The 26706-nt window shown below is 39.4% G+C and overlaps 1 protein-coding gene across 1 annotated transcript in view; it reads left to right on the forward strand.

Moving 5' to 3' along the window:
• Positions 1–26706, forward strand: part of tnrc18 (trinucleotide repeat containing 18) — a 72728-nt gene that overhangs the window by 5877 nt on the left and 40145 nt on the right. The window contains exons 3-4 of the mRNA XM_041817530.1: positions 19673–19813; positions 26557–26661. Coding sequence (XP_041673464.1) covers positions 19673–19813; positions 26557–26661 — 246 coding nt within the window. The remainder of the gene's footprint in view (positions 1–19672; positions 19814–26556; positions 26662–26706) is intronic.

Raw genomic sequence — 26706 nt, forward strand, 5'->3', positions numbered from 1 at the left:
TTAACACATTACAAATCACTAGCAGTACAGAGCAGCTGTGCTGTTCTGAAATGGGAAAGCAAATTTGATTTCCAGCAAATCAAGCTGCCTTCTTCAAGTCTTCTAAATGACATTATCAGATCAGTGCAGATTAGTCTACTTTCCAGTAAAAAACCAAGTATGGGCTTGATCAAAGACATTGACCATTGGTGTCAGAGCAACTTTAGTTGTTGTCTAAAGCCTTGGTCATTTACTGTGAGTTGGGACTGAAGTGGGTTGCAAAGCCATTTTCAGAGGGTCCTGTATGAATGTGCCATGTTGTGTTCCATTGCAGTTGTACCAATTTCTCTACATTCATCAGCATCAACATCTGAAGATCTGATTTCTGATTAAAACGATTGATGCCATAAATACCTCTATGTTACTGTTCATTTATCTAGCTAGGCCCCCCTCCTCTGATAGCGATTGGTCAAAACCTCTAAGAGACACGAGCAGGCAGGAAAACTTGAATTCAGAGAAGTGAATTCAAATAACCTCAGCTCCACTTAAAAGTGGTGTAAACAGCTTCATTACTCACAATAACAATAAATTCAACAAATGAATTTGAAATATTTCAGCCCCACTTAGAAGTGGTATGATTGCTTGACTACACAGTATTCATCAAAATAAAACTGAACTAAAAAATTGAGTTAAAACACCCCAACACACTTCAAAGTGGCGTCAGCAGTTTGATTTGAGTGAGATCAAAAACAAATGAATCACAGATTCAAAACAACCATCCCTGATGAAATATAGCAGCTTAATCTGAGACATGAATCAAAACTCTTATGAATATTTGAGTAAAACCTTAATGTCAAATACAAGGCAATCTTGTTATCACAGGTTTCTAAAGTGCTACAGAACTTTTTCCTCCCTCACTCTTTTTTCTCTACCCACTGTTACCTTAAAATGAGGTGAAGGTTCTCCACAGCACCTCGACCACTTTTTCTGTGGTCTTTTTTGCCGTATCCCTCTCTCGAGGGTTCTTGTCTTTCCTCCCACAGTCCAGAGTTTGTTGCTTTAGTGTTGCAGCCTTCTCCTCTGTTGCTATAGTGAAGTCACCGTACATCCTTGCATGTTTTGTTTGGAGATGTCAGATCAAATTGCTAGTATAAATGCGGCCCTGCTAACTTTGCAAAGCAGATGGATTTACCAGACTTCCTCATCTCTCTCATCAGGCAAATCCACCTTTAAAAGCTCCAATCCACAACATTTGTGCCACACCAAACACTGTTCGGACCAGTCGGCGTCATTTGAGGAGAATGAGGCGGTAGCTATGGGTGGGGTTAAGTTCTGCTAGCCTTTTGCAATGGCTGCCTACAATGCAGAGATTAGCTCTGATGTAGCTACAACATAGTGGCAGTTTTATCAGAATTGGACCACATTTCTGCATGAAATAAAGAGTCTAAACGTGATGGAGAAATGCTCTTGCTGTTCTGCAGACCTGCTTTGGCATGAGTGTGATAGTGACGTGGTGGTGGTTAGTTGTATTGGGAGTGGTTGTTTCCAATGGCTGCTAGTGGAATGATTAGCTCGAATGTAGCCACAGCGGTGGTTTTGTCAGAGAATTCCTTTAATCAAACAAGAGCCAAATGCTACACTGAAAACTTTTCATGACAGCACAGATATTTTCGCTCTTCTCTCGCGCTGTTTCAGCATGGGTTTGCAATCGTTACAGGTGGGGTCTGCTGGTGTATCCGATGGCCGCTGCTGCTGTAGCTATTAGCTCAGTTGTAGATATAGGAAAGTGGCAGTTTGATCAGATTAGGACTACATGTTTGTGTTGCAGATGCTGCGAGTTTCTTTTGGACTGTTTTCACTCTCAAGCCTGAACTATTTCCATACCACTGGCATTTTAGCCATGGGATTGCTGGTGTTGTTACTGCTGCTTTGTGGCCTGCTGAAGATTGCTTGCATGAAAACACCAGTTACAGACATAAACAAGGATGTGAAAGCGTACAAAATAATACAAGGAAATGTTATTTAGTGTTTGATAAACTTAACAAATGAAGACTGGCATAAATTTTGTTTACAAACAACTGCACACAACTACAGTTGCACAAAAATATTGGGAGAATGCCGGCAGATTTTAGCTTTAAAAAGTAATTTCTCATTTCTACTGATGTTTACAACCTTTGTGTACATTCTTTTCTAAGGACTGAAGTTTGTTTCTTTGTTCATCCTTCAACTTTAAACTGTTTTAAGGACTTATGTTTTCTGTCTGAACTATATTTATGTATCGGTATTAATATAGATTAGGGCTGAACGATTTGCAAAATAATTTGTGATTTTTTCCCCCAATATTGCGATTGCATTTTGATATGCTATTATTCTTATATCAATCTTATGTATTTTTCAACAAATTCAAACAGTAAGTAATTCCATAAATGACACCATGTACATTGAAAATAATGAAATTATTTCAGAAGCAACTAGATCAAAATTGCAATTTCAGCTGAAATTGCATGGGGATGCTGAGAGCTGAATTGTGGAAGACCTGCTGAAAATAGCCAAAAGCATCAAAATAGCTGAAAATAACATGAGAGTAGCTAAAAATGGCATTCAATAGCTAAAAACGGATTAAAATACCTGAAGGTAGCCTAAAAGCTGAAAATAGCCTAAAATTAGCTGAAAGTAGCCTTAAAATAGCTGAAAATAGCTTAAAAATAGCTGAAAATAGCACAAAAATAGCTGAAAATACCCTAATAGTGGCTGAAAATGGCATTCAATGGCTGAAAAAGCATAGAAATAGCTGAAAAAAACATGAAAATAGCTTTATTTTATATACAAAAAAAGTTAGAAATGAGAAATGTTATAGCAGTCGAGTGATGAAGAAACAGGATTTTTTAAAGTTCAAATGGTGTCGATACGACAAAGTATGAAGGAGGAGATAGCCGGCGTGGAAGAATAATAATACACAAAATTGCTGATGCGAATATCAATAGTGTGGATGCTCAGCAGCTCCACTAATTAATACATAGTAGCACGAATCAGAATATTGGGGTGCAACAAGCTTTAAGCTTTAAAGGAGGCAGCTGGGGTGGAGGAGGTGAAGCTGATTGCAGCTGGGGTATGACTTTCGTGAAGTAACACTAGGTTTCATCAGTTTTATTTAGAATGAGCTAACTATTTTTGCTTATATTGCAAATGTGATGCCATTTGCTTTATTTAAGGACATTGGCATTTTTATGTCACTCATTTTGATTAAGAAAAACATACATAAAACACAAAAGGAGGATTTTTAAAAAACATTATAAAAATGACACTTGAATGTTTGCATAATGTGCATAAAATCTTTGCTGCTTTAAAGATTTACTAAACTGGTATTTTGATACATATCAAGTTAAAGAAATATTGCAACATCTGAGATTTTGTAAGTTGCAGCAGGCCTAATTACGATTTAATCTAATCTGTGATCAATTGCCCAGCCCTAATATGGATATCTGCCAACAGGAATTTGTAAATATCAGAGTAGCAGATATCAACAGGAACCCATCATTGTACATTCCCTCAAAACAATTTTTACCAGAAATTGTTGTGTCTAGCAAACAGTATTGATGAGATTTTGAAGCAGTACTCCTAGTAATAAGCTGCTTACATCTGTTTCCTTGGATTACTATCAAAAAAAGAAGATAAAAGATGACTCACTTCTTTCGAACTAACACAGAAATGCTGCAGAAGTTGTGTAAAAATGTAAAAAAAAAACACACTTTTGTGTATGAACCAGCTGCTCTTTTCAGAGTGTTCAGAGCGGGTAGAAACTACATGAATTGGGTGTAGCTTCAATCTCTGTTCTGTTATATGAATCAACCATTGTTTCTGTGATTATTTTAAGTGTATAGACTGATCTTAGATGGCTTAATGGAACAAATGTGAGCTTAATAGGGCGAGAAAGCCGTTCAGGGTGGCGGCCCTCATTCAGTTAAGAATAACTTGTCTGAACTTTTTTGCTCTTTTCTATTCGTCACACTTAGATGAAGATATCCTGTACTCGGTAATGAGTAGAAAAGGCAGCAGTGAGACATGGAGGTGAGTGTAAGGGAAGTCAATAGACGGAGACAAATGGAAAAGTACTAAATGGGTAGAATCCCAAAGGTAGAAAGTGGTGTTTTCTTTTCAAGGGATAAGAGCTGAGGTTTGTGTGAGGGAAGCGGTGTATAGATGAGAGGATTGGGGTCTTGTGTATGGGAATGGGAGCATGTGATTGTGCTTAGTGCTGTTACAGCCGGGGTTTCCCCCTGAGACACTGCAGCGAGAGAGAGAAGGAAAGAGATTTATCCTGACCACAACACATTCATACACGGGGAGATAAATGTGGTGGCTTTTCCAGTGTTTTCTCTTTCAGACTCTCACAGAAGACTATGATTCATGCAGCATGCAGGGCAGGGCAGGGTTACCAGTTTGTCTTCCATGCTGCTTGGTTAGTGTGTCTGTTTACCTTAAAATTAATGTGAGTGGGTGTTTATATGTATTCAAGACACAGCCCCCCTTCCTAGTGTGTATGTGGAGATGTAACTCGGACACATCCCCTCTCAGATTAATTGAATCCTTCAGGAGAGAAAACAGGCCCCTTAAGAGAAAGCACAAGGCACCGCTGCCCCGCCACAATAAACCTGTCAGAGGCAGACAAACGACACACAGTCACACACACACAAACTGTCAAACACAAGAGTGATAGGTGTGTGTGTTCGGTGAGAAAACGAGCGTGCCGCAGCATGTCGACATACCCGAAGCATTAGCTAAGTCGTTCTGTGTGCCAGATTCCTCCCTTTAAGTCAAACAACACTCAAAGGTCACACACTCGCACACACATGCTGCCTTCTGTCTGTCTGGTGAGTCTCTGCTCTGCCCATTACATAAGCTCCATGATATCCCTCCCAGCATTCACAGTGAAGATTGTGTGGTGACCTGGAGGAGACGGAGCAGGCTTAACATGAGAGGAGTCAGATTAACTGAGCAGGAACACCTGCTTCATGTTTCACTCTGTAGCCCTCAAAGCATCTTAAAATTGGTTGAATGTGAGCAAACTTTTTTGTTTTTAACTCTGCAAACACATTTCATTATCTCAATTTAATCTTATGGAGAGGTGTAAAAGACAACAGATTTTTTCAGTCAATCGATAGTCATTTTGAAATTATAGGCTGTTTAATAAGATAGGCCAACACATGACAGCTCCCTGAAAGTGGCAACCTCTTGTGTTAAAAAATAAACCTACTGTGGAAGACTTGAACGCTGTAGTTTGGCTGCAGAACAAGAAGAAGTCACATACCCGCCCTATTTTTTTTTAACCTGTATTTAACCAGATAAAGACCCACTGAGATTGAGACCTGGCCAAGAGGTCAGCAGCACTATGTTAAAATAACCGTGATCATTGCAGAAATAAACATGTTTGCATCCTGGTTCTGGAACAGATTTAGTTAGAATACTTCATGCATTTATGGGCACATGCTGCATGGGGATTAACTTTTTAAAAACTCACCTGTTTTGGCTTTAAAGTGGATACAAGTTGTGCATAATTAGGGGCACTGCTGCTGGAGCATGGCGTAGCTGTTTGTCAGGAGGCCCCGTCTCCACCCCTTTGTTTATTACTAGTTTGATCCAAAGCAGGGGTTCTCAGCTGGTGTAGTCCTACAGCCCACCACCACCTGATGGGACACAACGTTTGACAGAATAAAGATCAGACTAAACTTTATGAGGACATATTCCAACATCTTATTTCACCCTGTTTTGCAGTGATACCCAAGACTTTTAACTTATAAAAAAATCTTGAATAATGAAGCCAGTATCATAAGAAACACAGTTTTCTTCAAGTTATTTCTGTCCATGATAGCAGTATTGATAAGTCACAATATCAAGAAATAACTCCTGTCGGTACATCCTAAATATTTTTTTTTCAGGCACCAAATTACAACCCACTAAAAACAGCTCTGTGACCCACTTTTGGGTCCCGACTAAGGCTGAACGATTTGGAAAACTAATCTAAATGCAGTTTTTTTTCTCCCCAATATTCTGATATAATATGCGATTATTTTGACTAATTGGAAGTTGCATAATTGAGTTGTTGTACTGAAGGGAATGGTGATTTGATGTCTGATTTCTATACAAAAACAAGGAAAGCAGGTTTTTTTTGCAAATAACTGGAATAATTGACACTTAAACGTTTTTCTCTGCCTCAAGAAACATTGCATCTTCTGCAGTTTGAAAATTGCATTAGGATAAATTGCGATTTAATCTAAATTTCAATTGACTGCCCAGCCCTAGCCCTGACCCACCAGGTAAGAACCATGAAAAGGCAAGTTTAAGACGGCATTTTGATATGTCGTCCTCCTTCTGAAACCTAATGGCTGACGTAGCTCAGACTACGTCCACTACTTTCTAAAGTCTGACTGAAGCGGAGGATATAATCTCACCCCCCTCCATGAGTCAAACTTTGAAACCAAAATACTGGGCAAAATAATCTTATCTTCAGTGTGCCTTGTGTCTTCAAAGTACGTTATCATGCTTATTCAAGCCCTAGTGTTTATGTTTCTGAAAAGTTTAGTTTTATTCAGTTATTTGATGCCTTTGAAAAACAAATTGCCTTGATTGAATGCTCAATCAACAGATGAGGCTCCTGCAGGGCTGTAAATTAGCAAAGTAGAGGAGAAACTATTAAAAAACCATTCCATAACAATGTGTTTCTGCTTCAAACCAGCTGAAGAATCTGATCTGATCTGCTGTTTTATTACTAAGTTAAATACCTGTTTTGGTTTGTGGAAAGAGCAAAATTCACTTTTGAGACTCTACCAGGCAATCCCTACCACATAGATAGTTTGATAGTGTCTGTACAGACTGGCAGATCAAGGCGTGGTCTTCATGGTGAACAAAGGGATCTCCTCTGTGCTGGCTGAGTGGTTTCTAAGGTGACACAGGCTCTATGGAGCTCCTGCTATGTGTTTATACAGCATGCTCTCTCATGCTTCAGCAACACTGTAATGCACTGAAATGACACCAATACAACACCGCTGCAAAATATGAAAGAGCGTGATGACAGTTGTGATTTGTTAGGGCATAATCAGCTCCTGTTGGAGGAGTATTTCAACTTTGTTCTGTACAATGGGTCAAAGGAGGCGTGTTTTCCATCTTTATCTTGCCTATACTTTAACTATTACTTGACAGAAAGTCCTGTAATTCTGATTTTGAGCTGGTTTGAAACAGCCAAAATTAATACAGATGCTTCTTTATGATCCTTGGATGCAAAGAGACCATCAAGAACATGCTGAGTATTTGTTTTGTTGATGTTTTTTGGCAGAAAGTTTCCTCAGAAACTTTCTTAGACAGGTAGGAATACAGGATAAAAAATGTAAAGCTTTATCCACAAGGGGACAGAGTGGAAACAAAATGAATGTTTCATTAAATTCCAGAGCTGAAAGCTTTAATAGTGAGTGTTTGAAGTATAAATGTAAAAAATTCAAACAAAAAATGAGCTACAGCTCCGCTAATGATAAAATTAAAGATGAATCTAATCAGCAACCAGGGATTTTTTTTGTTACATTCATGAGATGATCTGAGACTTTATAAAAAGCTATGAAAAACTTTATTCGCTTAGTGTAGTTCATGTTGACTATTTTGGGGTATCATGTGGAAAATGTACTGAATTCCTTGAGCATGTCTTAATTTTCAGAGTTCAGATCCCACCTCTCTGTCTGCACCTCAGACGTTTTGTTTTTCTTCCTCTTTAAGGATAAAGGTTAAACCCAAAGTCGTCCCGGTCTGAGCTGCGAGTGTAGATGTAGTTATCACACACTCTTGTGCATGCTCACATTGCATCTGTGTTACCATGCAACTGTGCAGGCCAGTCTGTCTTTGTGTGTGACGGTGTGTATATGTGTGTGTGTTTGCCTGTTTATAAGAGCGTTTCCATTTGTCGGTATGGAGGAGTGTGTCAAAACAACACCTGCCGTCTTCACGGGAGATTTCTGTGGCACAGCGAGGCTCAAACACACATGAGGTGTGTTTCCATCAGACTGTCATGGGTACTTTGTGATTTTTCTACTGTTTTCTTTGGGTGGAAAAACTCGTATTTATGAGGCTGGCTGCAGCCATTAAGCAGCTGCACTTTCTGTTTGCTGTTGTAAATAAAGGCAAGATCACAAGTCAGAAGGTCTGCTTTATATAAAGATGGGTTACTCTAACAATTCATAGGGGATGGTTTCAATAGTGTAGCAGCCATCACAATAGTTTACACAGCTACTTTCCTGTTTGATTGTGTTATTTGACCTGTGCTTCAGCTAACTGGATTTTACCACAGAAATAGACCATGCTTACATAGTGCCAGTCAGTAAACCAGTTTTATGTTTACATTCCAGATCAAGGTTTAGGATAAATTTAATCAACAGAAAGCCTCCTCCAGCTCCTGAACAGAATATTAATGTGAGACTCTCCTTCAGCTGTAGGTAAAATGTCAGGATGGTGAATCATGCTAGAGCTGATTAGCATTGAAGGAGTCCCTAAAATGCCATACCTAAGCTTTTGGAACAAGATGTTCAATTTTCCACCCTGTATCCTAAATCAGCCACTGTCCTCTGTGTTGTTTGACTCTGGGGAAAAACAGCAGCATGAATGGTTGAGTCCAGTGTCTGATGGAGTTAATAATCCATGTGGGAGAAGTACGGGGCAGTACAGCTGTAACCTAAAGACTAACAATGCTCCATGGTGACTTATTTCAGTCAGATAATAATTTACAGAAAGTTCAGACCAACTCACTAGTCATCATGAAAGCAAACACTAAATCTGTCCCATTCATTAGCACTTATCTTTCTCTGGAGACTTTGGCTCCGTCTCAATACAGCACATGCTGTTTTTAAGCTGCAATATATTTGTCTGACAGTGGTCAGCCAGCACGCCATCCCATGCTAAAAGTCAGAAAGTCAAAATCTGTCTGAAACCTTCTAAAAACGACACAGTGTACTTCTGGCTTTATGGGAAATCTTACTGAATGCCATCTACCAGATGGCTGCACAAGCATCAGTACAAGTTTACTGATGCAAGCCGTTGTCACAAATGTTTACATACAGTGCTGTGAAAAAGTATTTGCAAACAGCTCTTAAATTTGAACATTAGACAAAAAAACAGAGTCGGTTTTTCAATGGGGATTTACTTTTTCTAGGTTATCAGGATTCATGGTTCCATCAATTACAGCAAGTCGTCCAGGTCCTGAAGTAGCAAAGCAGTTCCAGACCATCTCACTACCACCACCCTTGTTTAACTGTTGGAATCAAAGTTGTTCTGATTCTGATACCAGTATCGGAAATATGTCTGATATTGCTTAAAATGCAGATATTGGTATTGGCAAGTACAAGTTTATGCACTGATACCATTTGGTTTAACTTTATATTCTGCTAAATGTTAGCGCTATAAACTGGAAATCATGAAGTGTTTAAACTTTAGAGTCACAGAAATGCTATACATTTATGATTTGGTTTGTAGAGCCATGTTCTTTGTCAAATATAGGGTAGGAAAAAGTTATATCCAAACAGCTCTAATAGGTATGATGTTCTTTTGATGAAATGCTGTTATTTTTACGCCAGACGTAACGGGGCATCACCTTCCAAAAAGTTCAACCTTTTCCTGTCAATCCACTGAATATTTACCCCAAAGTCTTGGATTTTTTTTTGTGAAATGTGAGACAAGCCTTTGTGTTTTTTTTACTGAGGAGTGCGTTTGGCTTTAGAATTCTCCCATGGATGCCATTTTTTTTTACCAAGTCTCTTTCTTATTGTTGAATCATGAACACTAACATCAATTGAGTCAGGTGAGGCCTGCAGGTCTTTAGATGTTCTGGGTTCTTTAGTGACCTCCTGAATGGGTTGTCGATGCACTCTTGGAGTAGTTTTGATAGGCCGGTCACTCCTGGGAAGGTTCCCCACTGTTTGAAGTTTTTTCCATTTGTGGGTAATGGCTCTCAATAAGGTAAAGCCTCAGAAATGGCTTTGTAACCATTTCCAGACTAATAGATGTTGATGACTTTGTTTTTCATCTGTTGAATTTCTTTGGATCGCAGCATCTTGTGTTGAGTGATTTCTTGGTTCAACAGGTCTGTCAGTAATCAGGCTGGGGTATTGCAAGTTAAATTAAGGGGATTACTTTTTTACTTTACCCAGGTTATCTATGGTTTGTATTAAAATTTGTTTAATGATCTGAAATGATTGTGACAAATGTGTAAAAAATAAATCAGTGTATGCCATCGAGGGCTTCTGCTGATGTGTCAGGCACTTTAAGGGTCGTCCCATTTCATAAGAAAGAGAATACCGCTCTCATTACTGTTTCTAGGTCAAGTGGGTTCTCAAAAAAGAGGTAAGGTCATAAATATGAGACATCAAACTTAGAAACCTTTTCCTGTTTACTCATTTTCCCAGAAAGCCAGTTATCTATAGGGCAGATTTGAAAACAGCACTTCTGTTTTTGCTGATGTTTTTCTTTTGCAAACAAATTGCACAATTTCCTTCTCTCTTAATTATTCTGCAAAAGTAGAGTCTCATAGGATACAAACACGTCAGTGCTGTTTGCAGAACTTGAGGTTTGACGTGTGGCAATGTGAACTTATCCAAGACCTGAAATGGCCAAGTGTGGTCGCGTTGAGCTCGCAAACACAAACATGAAGTTTTCTGTTAAAAAAAACTTTCATGAGGAGAAACCAGAAGTTTTTATTGTAGAATCATTAACAGATGCACATTTTAAACCACAGACTCACTGCTCCAAGGAACACAAAAAGAGATGTGTTGCCAGTTTCATAATTTCTGCAGCGTTTGAGTCATTTTGGTGTAACAGAATTAGCAGTGACTAGTGATGTTTTGCATGAAACAGAGTACGTGACATGGTTTTTGCTTGTGTATGTTCTTATTTGTCTTTCAGGGAATAAAAAACAAAGATCATCGACATCCCCCTCTTGCTAACCCTGCTCTGAGTACTACTAATAGATAACAGATGGGTTCACAGAGATTGTGTGTACATGCTGTTGTTGGCGACATCCACTCTGAGGCTTTTTGCTCATGATGTTTGTGCTTTCGAACATATTCTGGTAATTTTGCTTTTGGATTTGGATGTTTTTGCCTCATTTTAGATCAATTTGCAAACAGCTCTTGTTCTGCAGTTTGATTTTCCCTTACTGTGTGTTTGCGTGTTCGTTTTGTGTGTGTGTTTGTCCTCCCTGACACGTAGATATTGTGTTTTATGAGGATCTGAAAATAGAGGCTCAGAACGTGTTTGGAGTCAGAGAGCGTGTTTCTTGGCAACCTTCTTATCCCAATACGGCAAACAAACTGTCTTGTGAAGTGGGAGCCAAAGTGTGTGTTGGTGTGTGCGTGTCGGGGGTCGGAGTGTGGTACGGAGCTGTGAAGGCAGAGCGAGAAAAGGAAGGAAGGAAAGGGCTGCGAGAATGAAAGAGAGAGGGAAAGAGAGGGAGTGCGTTAATAAAAGAGTAATGCCAAAACATGCAAAGAGATGTTTCTCTCTCGGCTACAGTTTGGATGTTTTTCTGGAACGAGGAGCGAAATGTTCCCCCCTCAGTCCACCACGCCCTCCTCTTCCTCCTCTTCCACCCTCGGACTATTCGATTTTTTCCCGATAACTAGCAAAAAGTGTAACTGTAGCATGTTTGTGTGATAAAGGGCTGTAGGGCTGCGATGCTGAGATTGATCCGTTCACTAGTGGATCTTCACGTGATTGTTTGTGTGAGACCCCGGTGTTTGGCCTGAAGGAATGGAAACTGCTGACATCCTATGAGAGCTTTAACAACGCTGACAGGTGGTGGTTAGGTTTGTGTGTTCACTGAAGCCGTATGTTTGTTCCTCACACACACCAGGTAGCAATTAGAAAGCAAACTGTAGGTGAGAATGATTTTAAGACCTATTGCAGAGAAACTAACTTTGTAAGCAGTTTTAATGGTTGATTAATTATAAAGCCATGTTTGGGAATAAAAAGACATGAATCATTGAGAATAAACCATGCTTTTTTTAGATGAGACAAAGGAAGCAAATGGCAAACTATTCTAGAAACAGTAATGGAAAAAAAAAAAGTTTACTGGTGTGGATTTAATCATTAAAGTCCTGAAAAGTCACACGAGTTCCAGGCTCCCTAAAAATACTGCTGTAGGGGATTCAAAGGCATCAATAGTGTCAATGGTAAGGCACAATGGCTAGATTCAAGAGGAAAAACAAGAAAGAGGCAAAGATTTATGGTTCAATAGTTATTTAACTTTTGATAAACTGTGTCACTTCTTGTCATGTACAACAGCACCTGTCTGGAAGGCATTTTGACGACCACATTCAAAGAATAAATGTCACACAGCCACTATTCTTTGCTGCTGCCGTGGGTCTTTTCCTTCTTCTTCGCTGATATAAACATGTTAGGTCGTGCGTGCAGTGTTCTCTGGCAGCAAAGAAGAATTGATTTCCGGTTTATAGTGCTAACATTTAGCGTGGCTAAACCAAGCAAAATATAAAGCTAAACCAAACGGTATTGGATTGGTGCATAAGCTCGCCGATACCAATACCTGCATTTTAAGCAGTATTGGACGTATTCCCGATACTGGTATCAGAATCAGAACAGCTCTACTATTAAAGAAAATGCAGAGAATAATGATAGGTTTAAGCATGCTTTTCTCAACTCCAAACACACTACAAATAACTATTAAGTAGCATAATAAAAAATACAAAACCAGAAGTTTTTATTAGGGATGCAGGATATTATTGTTATGATATCAGTATTGACAGACAGGGAAATTTCTGCTGTCTGTTACAACTGATATTTTGGCTTTAAAAATCCTCCTACATCAGCTGTAAATATGAACAGAAATTAGCAGTTTCTGTGGTTTAATTATATTATTGTGGAGAAAGTGGATTGGATTTGTCTAGAAGTGCTCTGAAAGTAGTGCAGCGTTGACAGGTGTGACCACATTGTGGCAGTACAGAGGGTCAGATGCCAATGCTCTCTACGATGGCAAACCTGCTGTGCAATGAGGCATTTTGCATTAATGGTCCATACATTTTACTGTAGATTGTATTGCTGTCTGTCTGTTCTTTGTCAAACATTTTTGGCTGCATGTTTATGAATGAGTGGTGTGAATGGTTTGAATGAAAGTTGAATTTGAATGGACAACATGCCCTAGCGTACTACCATTGTTCAAATAAGAAGCCAAACTACTCCTGCAACGGGTGCTAATATACTGCACATTTGTTGCCAGTAGCCTAGCTGGAGAAATGGAGTGAAAGAGCTTAGCTACTGGCTGATACTGCTGCCAATTATTGCATTCCCCATTTTATACCATAAAGTAACTGAAACTAAACTTGTCTGAAAAAGAAAGACCACAACACAAGTAGGACTGCGCAATACAGAGAAAAAAGAAATCATGCTTTCATATTTTCAAAAGATATATTTTTGGGGTTTGAGCTGGAAACAGGGATGAGAGATTGGGCCAGACTTAAACCTGTATGGACCTTTAGGCCATGCACCCAATGTTTCAATATTTTCTTAATTAATTGCCCCACATAAGATCTACTTATCCACTTGCAGACACAGAACTGGTATCAGACATTTAAACCATTTCTCTTTGGGGCATCTGTTCTTCCTACATGTACCTAAGAAAAGCTGAACCTCCACAAGACCCATATCAAAAGAAAAAATGACATACTTCTGTCAAAAAGCAACATTGATTTAAATTGTTTCGTTGATAAAACCCCCCAAAAAATTTGTGCACATTTCATTTGCCAAAATAGCTTTGTCTGAACTACTTAATGACTGTTTAATCATGCTTTTGTCAATATGTGCAAATCTACTTTTGGCAACCTTAGAGCAAACAAAGCCCAGCACCCACCCTGACATCTTTGCACCCCCTCCAAGATCCCAGGTCGCAAACAAATAATTTAAATGAGATGTATTCTTAATGTTAAGGTCGATCATTGTCCCATCTGTTAACATGGTGGAGAGGGGGTTCATGATACTTCAGTCGCTCAGCAGGAGGAGTGCTAAATATTTTGGCTTCACTTAAAGCGAGGTGTTTTGCTGTCTGTTCTTTATATGGTCCTTGGTTTTTGAGCTGTGTGAAGTGTTTATATCATTTTTAAGCCACAGAATGACCAAAAAAGGTGTTTTTCCTGGGGTTTTCCTTAGGCCTTAGGGACCCAAACTGGACCAGAATTTCTAGCTGCATGCTCCACAGTTTCTACTCCGGTCTTTGACCCAGGAGTCAACCAGCATAAATGCTAAGCAAAGCAGGAGCAGTGCTGTCATCTGGCTTGGATTATAACTGTAAACTAGTGATATGGCATATGTAAATGTACAGAATGTGAGGATATGTGATGAATAATGACAGATACTGTAAGACTGCACAAATGGTTAGTTGTGGGAGGAGGAGTTCCAGCAGAGTTAACGTACCGAGACTAACCAAAGATTATTCACAGGCTGAGTGTGTGTGTGTTTTGCATGTGTGTTTTCAGTATTACTAGGAACTAACAGGATGATGGGATCCATATCTCTGTTCCTGCACATGCTTGCATCCTCTATGTGTGTGTTTGAAGCTCCCGCAGCGTGTGTGACTCAACGGGTATTCACTGCAAACCCTCTCACAACTGTTTGCACATGTCAGTGCGGTCACACACAGCGATGCAGTGCAGCCACTTCAGAAACACACTCACTGAGTACACACACGTGCAGCACACACACACAGAGGCAAACATGGAAAGAGTTCAATAAATCTGTGTGTGAACGGGCCGAGTATGGAAAGATCCACCTACACAGTATTTTTAAGAGCGGAGGATACACACACACACACACACCAACACGTGCATGAAGCTGTGTGCTTGTGCGTGCTTCAGTTGGTGATTAATTGGAAACCTGCTTTTGCTATTGATTTAAAGATGCACTCTGTATGTGTGTGAGGTTTTAATGTAGTGATTTAGATGCAGAGGAAACTCAGCGAGCACAGCATGTCTCTCAGATTCCCACAGGACTGCTACAGAAACACACTCAGCCCCCCTCCCCCTCGTCCATATACACTCTGCACCCTTTCCCCTACACACATGGTTAGTTTTATCAGGGTAATGGCTGTGCACTGCGTCCAGTAATGGGCCAGAAGGAGGAGAGGCTCACTGTGTGTGAAATCTTTCCCCGCACTGTGATGGATTCTGATTGGCTGAGACGGTAATGGTCTTAAGGTTCAAAGTTTACTGATGGCTCACATGCAGGGAGCAGGGTCATATAAAACCGGATCTAATAAAAACAGTCGATAACGGTATCATATTTAGATATGAGATGCTTTATGGGGCTTCTCTGTATTGATATTGTGCTGATAAAGCAGGCTTTTGTGAGTGTGATGTCAACTCCCTTTGAACTGAACATTTATTGTTTCTAGTAGGGATGCATGATGTATATCGGCTGAAACTGCAAATATTTTATAAGATTTTATCATGCCCATAATAAAATATGAACAGATGAAATCCACTGATAATAAAGGTGTTTGTTCAAGACGACACATTCTAAAACAGTAGGTGACATGACGGTATGTGACCCACGATTAAACCCAAGTGTTAAAGACAAATGTAAACATGCTGGAGCTAGCAGAACTACTTATTTACAATTGTAGTCCCATATCAGGAAAAGATAATACAACAATAACAACAATGCACATGCAATAATGAGATAAATGTAAATGCTGCATGGTTTAAAGTGAATATTATAAAGTGCTATTTTTAAAAAGGTGTAATTTTCCACACCTGTGTTGCAGATAGGGTTGAACAATTTCGGAAAATAATCTAATTGTTTTTTTTTTTTGTTTTTTTTTTTTACCAAATATTGCAATTGCGGTTTAACCCCTTAAAGCCTGACAACACAAATTATAGCCAGAAAATTCTATTTTTTTTGACTGAAATGTTTATTTGACTTTCTACCGACCCCCCCCCCCCAAAAAAAACCTCCAAATTTCCATAAAATTGAACATTTATATTTTTTCAATCTCATTTGATACATGAGGTGTTTCTGGTAACTGATAATCCACTTGAGGGCATTTTTATCATTTATCAGATTTTATTCAGAAGTTTTTTTTAGTAATTTATTGAACATATTGATTAGATAGAGGTATCATAAAAGTATCAAATATGATACAATAGGCTTTAAGGGGTTAATATGCGATTAATTCTTAAGTTCCTCATGTCATGCATTTTACAACAAAAACAAGCAAGAATTCATTTTTTACTATACAACACAATATTCAATTAAACTAAGCAGAAGAATCTTTTTAAAATATTGAAATGTGATGATTTTTTACTCTGTTTGCAAATTTGATACAGCCTAACTGTTGTATTAAAGGGAATGATGGTTTTAATATTATTCTCATATGTAATAAGAAAAACCTAAAAAAAATTAAGAAAAGGTGGATTTTTCTTCGTACACTATTGTAAAAATATGGCACTAGAATTGTTGCATGATAGGTAATGCATAAAATCTTGGATGCAAAAAACAGTTCTAATCTGGTATTTAGAAACAAATTTCATGTTAAAAAAATATTGCACCTTCTGCGATTTGTAAATTGCAGCGGGCCATATTGCGTTTTAATCTAATTTGCGATTGCAGACACTAGTCAAGTACCACAAGTTATAAACGAAGGAGCTTAAAGCTGATATAGAAAGTCTACAAACAAGACTCTGACCACTCCAGCTGCCTCTGGTGGACAGAAACAGCAAGAAAAATGCTACATCGAAGGTTATGCATGGATACACGCCCACATGCACACAATAAAACAATACCTAATGAAAATGCAAATAGAAATACACATAGCAGTTATAGTATACAAAGCAGGCTGGTGCAGTGCATGCAAACATATCTACACTGTGTTCCAAATTATTATGCATACACTGTTTTTGTTTGTTTTTCCTAAATAGTCTACATAATTGGCAGTCAAAAGGATTTTACATTCCTCCACAGGGACATTGTAGTCTGGATTTTATTCGACAAAATTACCAATGATAAAAAAGATTTTTTTTTTTTGCCAAATAACTCAAAATGTAGAGTTCCAAATTATTAGGAAAAACAGAGTTTCAATACGAAGTAGCAGTAGTTGCTAACCTTAGCACCAAGCTGATGGCAAATGCTGGCAGAGTGCTGATTCAGCAGGCATGTGAAAACCTCAGAAAGTTTGCCAGGGAGCCAAAATATATTAACGACTACATCAGTCTCCTGATCTGCTACTACTTCTTGGACGTGTCCCTGCCTGCTCTGTTTGATGTGGTTTCCTCACATGTTCACAATCTGATCGACAACATTGCCAACATAAATTTAACCACAGAAAAACTAATTATTTTGTTAAGGGTGCACCTTGCATCTTTTTTTTTTTTTTTTTACCAACTTTTGATATAACTATGAACATAAGCTTTCTTTCACTTCTATCTTGTGGATTAAAATACCTTAAACCTCTGCATTTATCAAGCATGACTGGGTGTTATCATGTACTTTTGTATGTGTTTTATCTGCAGACAAATTAGCAATAGGCCTGTAGTTCCACCTTTTTCTTCTGAGGAATTAGCTCTGTCTTTTTTTAAATGATCTGTTTTCTTTATTGAAATTGTCCGATTCAACATGCTTCAGCTGAATTCTTGGTTACATGATTGAAATGTCAGATTTGAGAGCTTTTTAAGAAATTTAAATTCAATTCAATGCAAAATAGGGCTTGGCATTTAATCGCAAATTAGATAAACTGCAATATGGCCTGCTACAATTTAGAAATTGCAGAAGTTGCAATATTTCTTTAACTTGAAATGTGTCAAAATATCAGTTTAATACATTCATTTTTTGCATCAGCAGGGATGTACTTTATGCAATCATTCACATGACATTTTTTAAGAATGATTTACAAAAACCCTCATTTTTGGATTAATGTGTTTTTCTTAATCAAAATAAGAGACATAAAAATGATGATCTCCCTCAGTAAAGCAATTGATATCAAATTTGCAAAATGAATTACAGTTAGATTTATTCTTTTAATTGTTCTGTTCTATCTAATATTGATGAAGCTTAGCGTTAGCCCAGCTGCGATCAGCTGATAGCCAGCTGATACCAGTTATTGCCTCCCAGCTCCCACAGCCAATCGTAGCTCTTTCTCTCGACATTTAAATATGCCGTACTTCCTACTAATCCATGCTTGCGATAATGCTGATGTTCCACGCTGTTGCTGCTGGCAGAATCTAACTTCCTCCACCCCAGCATCCTCCTTTACAGCTTAAAGCTTGTTGCACCCTCATATTCAGATTCATGCTTCTATGGATTAATTTCTTTTGAACTAATTTTTTTTTCAATACATATTGTCATAAATGTATCTATCCATATGGGGTTTTCTAGTCCTGCACTCCTTGAAAGTCAAACCTGTTGCTTAGCTAACCCAGGGAGCATTTTTGAAGCAGAGCCTTCTCCACCAAATACAACTGTAGATCCATTTCATAATAAAATGATTGAATGTTTGATGAGAGTGTTCCTGGTTGAATGTAGGTTGTGATATAGAAGGATTTATTTCTTGCACCTGGAAAAAAAATACATAAGATGAGGAACCTTATAATAATCACACATTAAATTGCAATATTGGGGAAAGAAATTGCTATTTTTGCCATCGTTTAGCCCTAATGCAAAAGTGAAAAAGACCATTTTTAAAGCCAATGTGTGTGAGTTGTTTGTTTATGATGTATTTGTTTGGTACAGAAATGTATTAGTTAAGAAAAAAGAGTAAATAACAGTTGGAAGTCAGAACTGTTCTTTGTTTTTTGATGTAAACACAAGAGATGTCAGTTAGAGCTGGTTGTGAATATGATTGCTCACTACATACTAACCCCTCTTGAGCTGCAGAGATCATAAAAGTCATGCTTGCATGTGGGAGTTTTTCTCTGATCTAAAGATTAACCAAAAGACCTGATAGTGAGACTCTGTTACCTTTGGATCAAGGAAGCCATGAAGACATTGTTTCACTGCTTTTGCTTCATTTTATTGACCGAATGATTGATCGAGGAAACAATTGGAACAATGAATCAGCAGGGTACTGAGCTCACACATGGGGCTGCACTCTACCTTGCTCTGGATCAATAATTAAACCCAAAGGAGGCAGAGAAAGGATAATTATTTTAAGTCTTTTAAGAAACAAGTCCCTGCTTCCCTAAAATAAGCCAACATCTTCTTCTGAAATGGCTTTTAAAGGCTTGTAAGAAAGGCTTTTCTTCTGGAGGATGTGGAGGAGCTCCAGTAACTGAGGTGTTTATTAGGAAGGTAATGTTTTAATGTAGTTGTGTTCGTGTCCCATAATGCTGCATTAAATCACAGATTCTGAGTGGAGGGGTTCACGTCAGCTGCAGTGATTGTGGTTTTTAGTTGGCGGTTACATTAACTGTCCTCTCCTTCAGCGCAGTCTGTCTGTGGTCTGTGTTGTGGAAATGGAGTGCACGGTGGCTCAGTAATAATGTGATTACAACAGACTGCTGCAGCGCTGAACCGTCAGCGTGCATCGATTTATACACACACATGAACTCACAAACTCATACAACAGTGACAGCGTGTTCTCTTTGAATCGATCGTCATCATCATTCAAATCTCTTATACTTGTGGTTAACACCCTGACTGACGGCCTTGGGTTTTTCTCTCACAGGTGATGCCTTCCCGACAGGCTCCACTCCCTTCCTGTCAGGTTATCCAGGCCCCTCCTCCTTGACCTCTGACCCGGCGTACAGATCGGCCAATCCCAGCAGTATGCAGATGGCTCAGCTCTGGGCATCACACGCTCATGATGGTAAATAACGCTCGCCTCCGCAATGTTTGTTTTTTTTCAACTATGTTTGACTGTCAAAATAAATCACAGCAGATAATTTGATGGATTTATCAGTGGAAAAACCACTGATTATTGATATTTTGCTGGTAGTGCTGTATTTATTGGTTAGTCATCACCACATGATTCTGCACTTGAAATTTAATGGTTTTTGGGTAACTAATGAATTATGTCATCAGATCAGCGCATTGAACGAAGGAATTGTTGATCACAGATACTGCAATTCAGGCAGCTAGGGACATGATAATGATACTGGTTTCAGTTCTTGGTACTGAAACAACTCTACTGGGAAGATATCAGTTGGACAATAAATAGATGGCTCTGTCTTAAAGATGACGGATGTTATTGAATCTTTGATGAAGGGGTTGGAACAAAATATCACTGAGGAAATTTGATTTCTCTGATTTGTGTAACAACTTTCCGGCTCCTCCTGGTGGTGTTTATGTCTTGAATTAGTGCAACATGAGAAGTAAAATGGTCAAAGAAGATGACAGTGTGATAATGTCGGACGCCAGTGGGGAAAAAGTAACATACGAAGAATGGTAAGAGGGGAAACTGACAGAAAACAGCGGTGAATAAATGCATCAATCCTGCATTTTTACCTTTTGAAGGACAACATATCGTGGGGATGTCATTATGTTATCATCTAGCAGTTTATCAGTCATTACAGAGCTGCTGCACCATAGGATTACAAGGGTTCTTACCCTGTATTCATACCTGTTTTTCATATTGCAATTAGTTTTCTTGTATATTGTCGGCACTAGAAATAGCTGTGTTCCTGCAGTGATAATTTTGTCGACTAAAACTATGATTAAAAATGTTCCTCAGCAGCTTTTCTTCCGTGAGAAAGACTAGACTAAGTGCCAATCCCATTTCTACCCCTTAACCCTTCCCCTCGGAACAGAGTGATAAGGAGAAGGGGTGAAAAACCTTCACGTAAGAAATATGACACCACTTGATTGCTGTTTGTCATCACACTTCGCCGATAAATAGCTGCGTTACCAGAGGTGACAATAAAGCTTTGACCATCTTGTTTATACTATGCATCTCCATGTTGATCTTCTCCATGTATTTAAAGTAAATAGCTCTGGTTTAAATGTAAACTCCCATCCCTAGTAGCTGAAGATTGAATATATGGGAAAACAACCCTTGTTTTTCCTTTAATCAATGCAGAAAACATTTACATTAACGTGCCTCCTTGGTAGTCTGTTCCATTTTGCAAGTGAACGCAGTGCATCATCATACCCCTTGGTTTCAAACGTGGTCCTAAAAATCTTTCTTTCAAGGGCTATGTGGCCGTAGCCCTCGATTCAAAAGAGAATTGGAATACCCTTTCACCTGAGGTGAATGCAAAAAAACCAAGGGGAAGGGTTAAGATAAAGGCTAAGGGGTAGAAATGGGACTGACCCTAAGACTTGCCAAAATAGATCTTTGATGATGGAGGGGGGTGGCTGTAAGGCGCTGGAGCTCACTGTCCAGCCTTCCTCAGGTGTCGTTGGACTAACTGGGTGAAACCTGGAAGAGAGATGTTCCCACTTGCCAACTCTTGTTGCTCATCTGTCAGCATGGTTGACTCATGGAAGGGAACTTAAAGGGCGTAGTTGGGTTTAGGGGTCTCTTCACTGAAACCTTATCTTGGCATTAGTCCACATGTGTCTTGCATGTATTTCAAAGTGGCTTATCTATGAATCCTTTAAAATTCTGTGAAAACATCCAATATCGTTCTGGCTCTAACTCAAACCCGTGCAGACGACAGTGACATCATATTTCTGTGACATTTCTCACAGTCTGCTCCTGTCCAAAGCCCAGGAGGCTTGTTCCTCTGCTGCTCATTGCTCACTCCAGCGGGATCCTGTTCCATTTCTGTCTCTGCTGGTAGCTCTGCTCCCGGCTCTGTCCTATATGCGTCTCCTCTCCTCTGTCTCTGACCGGTGTCTTCCTTTTGCCTGTCATACATCACTGTAATCTATCTTACCCTTGCTCTTGTTCTTTTTTCCCAGCTTTCTGTCCAGTGTGCACTTTGTCTCTGTCTGTCCTTCACTTGTTCTGCTGTCCTACTTTCCTACATCTCTCTTGTGACCTAGCTTAGAAACACTGTTTTAGACTTGCTAAAGCTTATAAATTTACTGTATGCACCCTTTTTTGTCCTTCCCTTGGGCCTCGCTGTCCTCTCTTTTCAGTAAGTGATTGAATCTCGCTCCATTCCTTCTCCTTCCTTTCTGTCCTTTTGCATCTCCTTATCAAATCTTGCAGGAGTAGAAGGTCAGATGGGAGGAAACGTATCCAGCAGCGATTTGTCACGGTAAAGAAAGAAGGACGAACAGATTCAATAACGGATTCAATTTAGGCCTCGTTCTGAAACAGATTGCATCGCTGGTGTGACACAGATCTTGTGCGGTGCTTTGCAAACACAGCAGTCAGGTTGTGTGTGATTAGTTTTAAGATTTTGTCTCAATGTGACTTTGTTCAGAGCGGCACCTGCACGTGATTGTGCTTTTTACCACAGGTTATACTCGAGTGGGAACTTCTGCTGGTCTCCTGGCAACTGCTCATATCTCAGAATAGCTTTAAGTACATAATCCACCATAAAGCTGAATGTTTGTTTTTACACTCTGGTCTAAACCATCAAGATATAATGCTTTAATGGGGGAGATTAGGGCTTTTTTCTTTTATTTTGTTGCCTGGTATGCCATGGTTATCTGTTTCCCATAGCTTTGGCAAATGGCTGCTTTTTAACAGAGTCTATGATTGATTTCATTTTTTTTTCTTTCCATTTTTAAGGCTGGCTACACACCAGACATTTTTAGCATTGGTCAGTAACTGGTATCGATACCAACGCTGTTAAATTTCTGCAAAGGAATGAACTTTTGCAACACCTTCATCAATGGTTTAAGCACACGCGTTGTGTTCTAGTATAACAGACGCCAGAGTGATATTCGACTGACAACAGTTCAGTCTGAGTCCAGTCAACAGCATGTATTGCTCCGACTAAAGAGCGGGCAAGTGAGCCAAATGTCACCTGTCTGTGTCAGTATAATTAACAGGAAGCACAGCAATGAGTGCTGTAATGGCAGCAACATGGGGCGAGTGTGCTCGCTTTGCAAAGCGTCTCTGTCAGCCCATCTGAGGCTTTAACACAAGCTGTGGGCTGCAATGGATTGACTCAGTTTAACTGAAGCCTAGGGCTGCTGTGTTTATTTATAGGGCCTAATAGCTTAAACAACGGCAGAACAATGTGTTTTAACCAATTTGTTTAAGACTTAACATTTTCAATGGGATTAAAATGTCACCTTTCTGTTGCATCTTGAAATTCATCTTTTTCTCTTTAAAACTTTTTTCATTTTTGATTTTTGTACTGTCTTTAAAGATGCATTTGAGAATTTTCGCACTGAAATGTCTTTGTTAATTCAGAAATTGACCATTTCTATGTGATGTATATTTTTTTTAATCGGGGTGCTATATTTTCTCGTTTTTTTTCCCCAAAGTTTTCAATGACAGAAAAATCCTTAAGTTTTGTAATTGTAATGGGACATGTCTTGTTCTGGAGGCTGCCATTGGCTTATTTATTTATAGTTTGTCAGGGACAAATACAGTATACCCATACAACAGATGTCTCATGTGAGCATCATAGTGTTTAGAGAGAATGCTAATTTGCAACTCCCAACCCTAGAAGGCTTTTATGGCAATAAAAAAGATGAAACGGTTAAATGACAAAAAACAATGTTGGACAGTAAAAACACCAGTATTAGTAAATACGACAGTATTATAGAAAATCAGACATGGGGTCAAGTCTGTCTGAATTAGTTGTGAGTTCAGTCGCTCTATCTCACCTCTGTAACGTGGAAACTCCCCACACAAGGCATTTCCAGCGAGCTGAGAGAGGCATTGCTCAATGCCATCTACCTCTGCAGCCTCCTTCCCAATACTACTTCTTATTTTGAATGTAGGACTCTTCACAAAATATTGCACCTCTTCAGGCGTATTTACTAAAAAGAAAACTGCCGTTTTGTTTTCATTCAGAAATCTCTCATAATTGGGGAGAAATGCACTTAAAAGTGCACTTCTGTGTTCTCACTGTAGAACAGGCCAGAGTTGATGCGCATCTTTGGATCACAGAGCACACGCACATCCTGGTACCGCTTCCAGTGCAAATGTGGAAGTGCACTTTTAAGTGCTTTTCTCCTTCATTATGAGAAATTTATGGATGAAAACAAAATTCTGGTTTTCAGTTTATTTAAGTACACCTCATGATGCACTGTTTTTATCAAAAGGAGTCCTCAATTCAAGATGCAAACAGTGGAGGTGGGAGGATCCGGGCAGCTTTGGTCTGTACTCGTCACATTGTTTTATTGTTGTGGTTGAGAGTAAAAAAGTTGAAAGTCCACTGAGCTGTCTGGGAGTTTTCTAAAGTGAATGAGACATTATGGAGCAGAGGTGGAGTTACTTTACATCACTGTGGCTGCAGGGAGACACTGCTGTAGCTTAACCAAAGTGTACTTAAAGGACAATGAAGCATGCAATTAATTGCAATTAAAGACAAATAATGCGCTCATTATTGACCTTAATTTATTGTGATTATTGCATTAACTCAGACAGCTCCAGTTGTAACTTGCTTGTTTTAAGTTCATGATGATTCAAAGAAGCAGACTGTGGTGTTAAACGAGATCAGAGAAACAGCTGTTAACTTGGTGGCTCCATACACTCACATGTACCACTGCTAAAGCCAAGTTAAATCAATGATGAACGCTCTACTTCTGTCCAGTTCTGTACAATACAAATCCATAGTTATTTTGTTCGAGCGCTCTTATTGTGAAGGCCAACAGAAGGAAACCTGTCAGTGGCACCTCAGCAGGAGAGAAATGAAACTTAAACTACAGATGCAGACATGAGTTCAGCAGCCATGGCAGCTTTGTTTTCAGAATAGAAGGATGATTTTTAACACCTAAATATGTATTTAAATGCATTTTATTTTTTAACCTTTCAATACTGTGAAATACTGCTGTTCTTCCGAGCACAAAACCTCACAAAAACCCGCATGATCAAACATGACTACGGCAGAAAAACAAATCTTGAGGTTGATTGACATCCTCAGCTGGCCGTCCTGGCTTGTGTTATGGTGTTATAATCTTACCAGTGCTGTTTGGAAGGCCCCTAGCTTTTGCCGACTTTGGCCAACTAGCTGAGTATAATCTTTCATCGGGTTGAAAGTTAAACATCAGGTCTAGTGAGACAAACAAAAAAGTTTAAACTAACTTAAGGAACCATGGCAAGTCTGACTGGACTGACTAAAATCTTGCGCCTGACTTTAAATTTAACTTTCGAACTTCTTGATCTGGGTTCAAAAAAGACCAAGATACCCCACCAACTGATTTTACATTCAGCTGGAGAAGCTGAAAAATATGATGGAGGGACTAAAGGTGAGGTTTAGCCGGAACTGGAGCTAAAGGTATCTAAAGAAAGTCATACTGTACTTCCTGCCGGCTGCAGAAACCTCAGAGCAGACCAACTCTGATATGAATAGAAGTCTTCACAGCCTAAGAGGGATTCATAAAACCCGGTGGCTGGCTTTAACAGCAGTTAAAGTTACTAAAGGATAGAGACGTTTCCAGGCCTCAGCTCAGACGCAGACTTTGGATATGCCGGGGATCCTCCGTAGCTGCAGAGGAACGCTGTATCAAAGCTGTTAGAGATCAAGGTTAGCTGTTAGTGCTGGTTAAAGGAAGCTTTGCAGAAACCTATCCTGCATGCCTCTACTTTCCTCACATCATTCCTCTTATATTTCTGTCTCTCTCCCACCAACACCCCCACCGTCCTCCACCTCCTCCTGCTTCTCCAATTCTGCCTCTGAAAACGAGTGAGGAGACAGATTTATTCTCGGGCCCTTCTCGCTGGCACTCTTTGCTGGAACGACGACCGCGGCGTCTTTGATATTTCTTGGAATGGCCGAAGTGTGGGAACAGGGAATGTCTCACCCTCTCTGGGTGGTAGACCCTTCCCTTTTTTTCTTCTTCTTTTTTTTTTAATCTGTGGTGACACCAGCCAGCGTCACAGTAGCAGCCAGCTCAGCCCTAACACAAAAATCCAGAGCATTACACCATCAGACACGAGGCCCTGTCTAAATTAAGACCCGGTCTCTGAGAGCAGCAGCTGTCTGTTGGGCAGACTCTGTCCCAACGATAACCTCAAACTGACCTCAGGGACGACACGAGTCCCTGCAGGTGACAGCCGGGTCGACTTTACCTGATAGTTTACCGATTTAAAAACAAGTTTTGCTGCCATAGGTAAATGTTTGCTCATGTTGCACCCAAAAATCGAGCTGTGAAATCAGGTAGGGCAAGTTTAAATGACAATAAAAGGATCAAGATGATCCAAAAGTACTGTTCCTGTTGCTATCACATAAAGAAATGCCCTGAATCTTCATATTTAAGATGCTTGAATTCCAAACTGTTGAAAAATTCAGCTTGAAAACGACAGAAACAACGAATCCGACTTCAGTAAAGTTCCTTTAGTTCTAACTTCTTCTGCTGTGTTTGTTGATGCTGTCAAATCCTCTTGCATAACTTCCCTGGAGGCTTCAAATGCGCCTCATAAAAATCTAAAGTATGCATTGCAAAGATATTAACACAGCAGAGCTGCAGAGGAAGTTACTGCAGAGTCTTTTTTGTGTGTAAATATAGTAGATGACATGTTCTTTGTTCCCCCCTCAGGCTACCCTCATCTGCCCAGCAGCCTGTACTCCAGCTCTTATCTGTCCCTAGGGCACCTGGACCCTCCCTCGCTCTCCTCACACCCTCTCTATGACTCACACAAAGGTCAGTCGCTGTCATAAACAACAACAGAAATGAGTTTGCTGTTGA

The sequence above is a fragment of the Cheilinus undulatus genome, linkage group 21 (genome assembly GCF_018320785.1).
Source record: "Cheilinus undulatus linkage group 21, ASM1832078v1, whole genome shotgun sequence".
NCBI lineage: Eukaryota > Metazoa > Chordata > Actinopteri > Labriformes > Labridae > Cheilinus > Cheilinus undulatus.